Genomic DNA, 6,553 nt, shown 5'->3' with positions numbered 1-6,553 from the left:
GGGGCTCCCGGCTCCCCACCGCCCGCCGCGGCAAGGGGTCCCCGGGGCACCCCTGTGTGTGTGTGTGTCCGTGCGTACGTCTGTCTGTCCTGGGTGAGAGGCTCCTGGCGTGTCTTGGTACCTGGGGGTGCTGGGTCTCGTCGGAGCGGGGCCGGTGTGCGTGGCTGGGGTGTCGGTCTCCGCTCCTGGAAGCTGTCGGGTGTGCGTGGCGCGGTTGTGTCTCCAGTGTCTGTGTCCTGAGCCGCGCTGGGCACGGCTGTGGCGTCCCGGGCTGCGGGGCTGTTTCACTCTTGTACCTGGGCTGCGCATGGCTGTGCTGCTGTGTCTTCGTGCTGAGCGTGTGGCTGCCGTGTCCCGGCCTTGCGTGGCTCTGCTGGCGTTTCTTGGGGTGCTCTGCCGTCGTGCTATGGGACTGAGCGCGTAGCCGGCGTTCCTGGGCTCTGTGCGGCCCCGTTGCCGGTTTCGGGGCGGTGCGGGGCTGCGCTGCCCTGCCCGGGGCGGAGGTCCGGCCCCGGTGCCCGAGCGGCGGCATGGAGCACCTCGGGGCTCACCACCTGCACCAAGGGCAAGCCGAGCCCATCAGCTTCGGCATCGACCAGATCCTCAACACGTCGGAGCCGGGCAGCTGCATGGTGTCGCACCCGCGGCTGCAGGACTCGGCGGACTACGGGCTGGGCTGCATCGTGGGCAGCGCCTATAACACGGTCACGGGTGGCTACGGGGCGAGCGGCGGCGCGGCCGGCGCCTACACCGGCACCTCCTGCAGCATGGGCGGCCTGCCCGGCTCCTACAACGTGAACATGGCGGTGAGCATGAACGGCAACACCTTGAGCTCGGCCGGCGGCGTGATCCGCGTCCCGGCCCATCGCCCCGTGGCCGGCGGAGTCCACCAGCCCCTCTCCGCCGCCGTGCCGGCGGTGAACGGCATGAACAGCCTCACGGGGCTCACCTTCCCCTGGATGGAGAGCAACAGGCGGTACACAAAAGACAGGTTCACAGGTGAGTTGCGCCACCGGGACCCCCTTTCTCTCTCTGCTCCCGCCGCCCCGCTTCGCCCCCGCCGCCCGGCCTCGGCGCGACAACCGGTGCCCACACGGATCCAGCCGGGGATCTCTCCGGCCGGGTGGAGAAAGCAGCCGGGATGGTCCTGGGAAGCTGGTCCCGAAGGAGGCCAAAAGCAAGACGGGGTGGGAAATGAGGCGTATCCAGTCCCCTCTAAATGAGTTGTGTTTCCTTTTGTTTGTTTGTTTTGATATTTTGGTTGGTCTGATTGTTTGTATATGTGGGGTTTTATGTTGTTGTTGTTTTAGTTCCTTTTAATTTATTTATTTATTAGTTTGGTGTAGGATTTTACATTTTTTTTTTCCCGCGATACGGGTCGGTAAAGGCGGGCAAGGAGGAAAAGGGATGGTAAACTCCGTACACGACCTCCCGCGAGTCCCGGGCACGGCTGCCCAATCCCTGCCGCCCGAGCCAGACCCGGCGAAACTTTCCTTCAAAACCGAGAGTTGTTTGGGAAGCACGGCCCGGCCGGCGGGAAGGCAGACCCGCGGCCCCGGCCCTGGCCTGCCCGGGAAGGCCGTCCCGTTGCCTTCCTTAACCGGGCTGGCTTTCCCCGGTTGCGGGTTTCGGCTCAGCCTTTTTCCCCACCAAAAGGGACCTTTTGCAGGCCCGAGCAGAGCGGGGCTCGGGCTAGAGCCTCTTCTCGGCCTCGCCACGGTTTCCAGGTGGAGCTGGGCTCGTCTTTCGGCACTAACAAAGCAAAAACTCGAACGAAAAGAAATAAATAAAAAAGACGCAAACAAACGAACAAAAGGAACGAAATTACAACGGGGAAAAATCAGCGCGGCTTCCCGAGGGCGGAAACCGAGGCCTGATTTTTGAAAGTTCCCGTTTAATTTCGACCCGATGGCGCTGGGCTCGGGCACGGCCGCGGGTGGACGAACGCCCTGTTGCCTTGGCAAGCACCTGACTGAATTTCACTCAATTTGTTCCTGGCTTAGACACAATGTCACTTTTCACTAATTTCTTTTTTTTTTTTTTTTTTTTTTTGGTGGGGTTGGGAAAAAAAAAATCAAATCAACAAATCCAAACAAAACCATATATATTTAAAACAAAACAAAAAAAGGAACAAACAAACAGAACAACAAATTTCAACTCCAGTTTCCAGTCCGGGACTGTACTTTTCTGTACGAGGCACTGGGGCCGGGGACGATGGGGTTACCGCCGCGCCTGAACGAAATTATCCCGAACCCGCTTGGCACGGGGCGCGGAGCCCGGCCCGGCGCCAGGACCGGCTGCCGCTGCTGAGCCCCCGTTCCCCGGCGGGCGCTTGGCCGGGCAAGCGGCCACCTTCCCCTCCGCCGGAGCCGAGCGGTGCCCGGCGGGCGCCCGCAGCGCCCAGGAAAGGCGGCCGGGCCTTCCCGGTCCGCGGGGCCGCCGCCGCCGCCGAGTTCCTGCAGCTCGTGCGCGGGTGCAGGCGGGGAAGCCGCGGCTTCGGAGCGGTGGGGGGGGGTCCCCAGCCCAGCGGCCGGGAGCCGGAGCCCCTCTGCTGATGTGTCGCTGCTTGCTTCTTTGCCTCTCATCCCCCCTCCTCCCGTGTCCCCCCCAGTGGCCCTCTCACCCTTCACTGTAACACGCCGTATAGGTCACCCCTACCAGAACCGCACGCCCCCCAAGAAGAAGAAGCCGCGCACCTCCTTCACCCGGCTGCAGATTTGCGAGCTGGAGAAGCGCTTCCACCGGCAGAAATACCTGGCCTCGGCCGAGCGCGCTGCCCTGGCCAAGGCCCTCAAGATGACGGACGCCCAGGTGAAGACCTGGTTCCAAAACCGGCGCACCAAGTGGAGGTGAGGGACCGGGGTCTCGGTGGACCGGGGTGGGGCAGTCCGGGGGCACAGACCTTGCTGCCAGCAGCTCTGCCGGGAGCCCTGATGGCAGCGCAGAGGCGTGCAAGCCCCGTGTGTGTGTGTGAATGTGACTGTGTGTGTACACGTGCGTGTGCATGCACAGCGGTGTGTGTGTGTGCGTGTGGTGTGTGCACACCTGCGGGCGTGTGTGCAAGCGAGTGTAACTGCACGGTCAGTGCGAGGTGTGTGTGTGTGTGTGTGTGTGTGAGCGTGCACAGGGGTGTGAGTGCACAGCACAGCCCGGCGAGTGCGAGGTGCTGCGGGCCGTGTGGGCACACCGGGTCTGCGTGCAAAAACGCGTGCGGGTATGCCACGGGGATGAGCGTGTGTGAGCACACACGTGTGCAGTGGGTGCAGTCAGGGGCACCAGAGGGTGCAGGGGCTCCCCCGCCTCTGTCCGCGGCAGCGGCGAGTGGCAGCCCCCGGCCCGGGGCTGTCCGGGTACCGCGCTTTGCACAGCGCGGAGATTTTCGTCCCCGCGGGGTTCGCGGCGCCTCCTTGCCCAAACGCTTTCTTTTTGTTCTGCTGCCGGGCGTGCCGGTAAAGCCGGAGAGGAAGAGAAGGCTGGGCTCACACGGAGCCTCCAGGGCTCCGTCGCAGTGACCCTGCCCCTCCCAAGCTGCACGTTCCCGGGATATTCCCGAGGGAGACACCCAATTCCTGAGTACACCTCCTGCCATGGGCTGGCTGCTGGGTGCTGGAGGCAGGCAGCTTCTTCACAATGTGGGGAAAGGACTTCCCCAGAGTCTTCTCAAAGGTTAACAGGACGGTGATTGCCTGAGTATGCTGAGGTTGGGTAAGAAATGGGGGTCAAGGAATTTGAAACCAAGAGGGGGTGAGAATCCTCAACCCCAGTGTTCTTCTTCTAGTTCTTCCCTAGAGAACCTATGGTAGTGCAATTCCCCAACTGTTAAGAAGTCTCTAGCTGGAGTGATCTCTGTTGGCCAGAAAAAGAATCCTGGAGGAGGAACAGTCCTGCTGTGGCCTGCAAAATGGGGTCAGCTGTGTCTTCTAACCAGGTTTCCTAAGGAAGTGAGGCAAATCCATCTGTCAATACTCTTTACGTCTGTTTGCTAAATTCAGCCTCTTTTGGCAGAGGTGCAGAGGATACAAACCTATTCACGTGTTTTACAAAAAATAGCTGGGTAAAGAGAAACAAAATCCTGCTTCTGCCTAAGGGACAGGCTGCAGCCAGAGCTCAGCTGTAATATTAGACATGGGAGAATCTCTGGCCTCAGCCAGAGGGACACAGGCATGTAAGTTCTTCTAGTATGCATCTGTGCCTGCTGAGATGGAGATGTGGGTGCCCCTGGCTGATAGCACACCCAGCTTCATGCCTCAGGGCCCTGCACTGGGCAGGGGTCTCTGAGTGGTTCCTGGGACACTGGGAGCTGGAAGGAGCTGCTGCAGGCTCAGCCTGAATGAGGCAGTTCAAGTGTCCAAGAAAATAGAGTTGCTATAAGCTCTCTGAGCAGTTAAACTGCTTGAATGCAGATTGGGGGGAAGAGTCTTGCCCTGCCCCTTGCCTGGTTGTCTCCGTTGCAGGGAGGTGGCTGTGTGATCCCCTCCTCAGATTTGGGTTCTTGCTTTAGACACAGCTCTTTCCAGGCAGGTATGAACCTGGAAATCCCATTCTCATGTGAATCCATGACTAGACCAGCTGCTTGCAACAGGGAAACACTTGGGAGCAAGGTGCTCACAGCCATGGTACTCCTGATCACCCTGGATTTGGGGCTCCCTCCCTCCTCCTGGAGCATCTCCTCGTTGTTCAGGGAGTCATTAAATATTCATTGAGGCAGAGACTGAGCTGCTCCCCAGGCAGGTGCAGCTCTGAGCCTGCTCTTCCCGGGATGTCTGATGTGAGATGTTGACACAGTGATTAGAACAGGGGCTGAGCCCTGAACTACCTGCTCCCAGGAGGGAACCCTGGCCACGTGTCTGGAGGCTTGGGTGCCCAGAGGCCCATTGCTGGCATCCAGGTGCCAGCCTGCTTCCCCACTGGGAGCCAGGGACCCCTGCCCTGTGCTCTGAGATACCACTGTGGAGATCAGAGCTGCCACTTCCAATTCCCATGGCCAAAGGGGATGAGACATCTCACATCCCCCCCGAGCTGCTAAATTAAAAAGCTGCCATTTCCTGTGTCACTGGTCCACTGAAGCTGCTGAGGATGTCAGCTGAGCCTGGGGATGTGAGGGAGGGAGGGGATGCTTTGGAAGTCATCCTAGGACCAGCACTGTGAGTTGCTCCCAGGTTTTCCCAGCAGCATCAATAGAGGTGCCAGCTGAAGTAGGGGTGAGTGCAAGCTGCAGACTTTAGACTGATCTGCCATCCAAGCAAGCAGGACTGGCATTTCCATTTTGGATACAAGAGGATTCAGGCTATTTCTACCTATCCCATTCTCTGCTCCTGGCCAGCCCAGAGCCAGGGCCCAACCAACACTGGAAAGAGCCTCCTCTGACCCCCTAGCACCCACTCCTTGGGGATCACCTCTGCTGATGTCATACCAGGCAGACACATGTCCAAACTGTTCTGAAAAGCACTGTCATTCACCCTTTCCAGACAGTATATTCTGTGCTTTGATTTTTGTTACTGCTAAAAAATGTGTTTCTAGTGTTTAGCTGAAATTTTGCTGCCTGCTATGGAAATGTTTTTGCCTTTATCCAAGCTCTCAACAGCTGGTCACCACAGCATGGCAGACAAGGCGGCAAACCTGGATGCTGAAATGGGATGTCCAGAGTAACATTACCCATCTCCCAGCTGTGTGGCACTGCCAGTCACTGCCTCACCCCACCCTGCTTCATGCTTCTTCCTGGGGCTTTGCATGCTCGGCTCTTGCTGTTAGACCACGGCATGGTTTCAGGGGATCACAACTTTTGCAATGCTGTTCTGCGACACTTTGGGTGTTTTGTCCCTGCTTGTTTTATTTTCCTGTGGGCAGAAAGTAATCCAGAGCTGTGGGCTGTTCCCAACTCTCCTTGATCGGAGCACTGTTTTTGCAGAGGCCAGTAAAACAGACAGACCCAGTCTATGGGATTTACTGGGATTTACTGGCCATTTGTATAGGGGATGTGGGACCATGCCATGGCAAGACACCGTCTTTTCCTACCCCTGCCCTCCCACATCATGAGCGCCCAGCACAAGTTAATCTCTCTGGGGACACCCTTCCCTTGCTCCCCCAGGCCCCCCTAATGGCTCCCTCTCTCCTAGGAGGCAGACAGCAGAGGAGCGGGAGGCTGAGCGGCAGCAAGCAAACCGCATCCTCATGCAGCTGCAGCAGGAAGCCTTCCAAAAAACCATCAACCAGCCCATCCAAGCCGACCCCATCTGTGTCCACAACTCCTCTCTCTTCGCCCTTCAGAATCTCCAGCCTTGGTCTGATGACTCCACCAAGATCACCAGTGTCACTACTGTCGCCTCTGCTTGTGAATAAGTCTGGCACCCACTGGTGGCACCTACACCTTGGACTGGCGGGGCTGTCCCCAGGGGGACACGAGGCATCCTTGCTGGGACATGTAGCAACTCTGTTTCTCCCCAAGGAGGGCTGAAACCCCCTAATCCTCTGGCCACAAGCATCCTATGTATCCAGCTGGGGAAGCCCTCCACAAGGAACAAAAAGAAGGGAAGACACCCCAAAAACTCTCCCT

General features: G+C 58.8%; 1 protein-coding gene across 1 annotated transcript; it reads left to right on the top strand.

The window, feature by feature from the left end:
* Positions 1–530: 530 nt before the first annotated feature.
* On the top strand, positions 531–6,339 carry TLX1 (T cell leukemia homeobox 1). Its single transcript, XM_058029521.1, has 3 exons — positions 531–999; positions 2,648–2,849; positions 6,117–6,339. Exons 1-3 carry the CDS (start codon positions 531–533, stop codon positions 6,337–6,339), a joined length of 894 nt encoding a protein of 297 aa, XP_057885504.1.
* The last annotated feature ends 214 nt before the right edge of the window (positions 6,340–6,553 follow it).

Source organism: Melospiza georgiana, chromosome 8, assembly GCF_028018845.1.
Source record: "Melospiza georgiana isolate bMelGeo1 chromosome 8, bMelGeo1.pri, whole genome shotgun sequence".
NCBI classification, from domain to species: Eukaryota; Metazoa; Chordata; class Aves; order Passeriformes; family Passerellidae; genus Melospiza; species Melospiza georgiana.
Note: the sequence above shows the minus strand (reverse complement) of the source record. Positions and strands in the feature narration are given on the sequence as shown.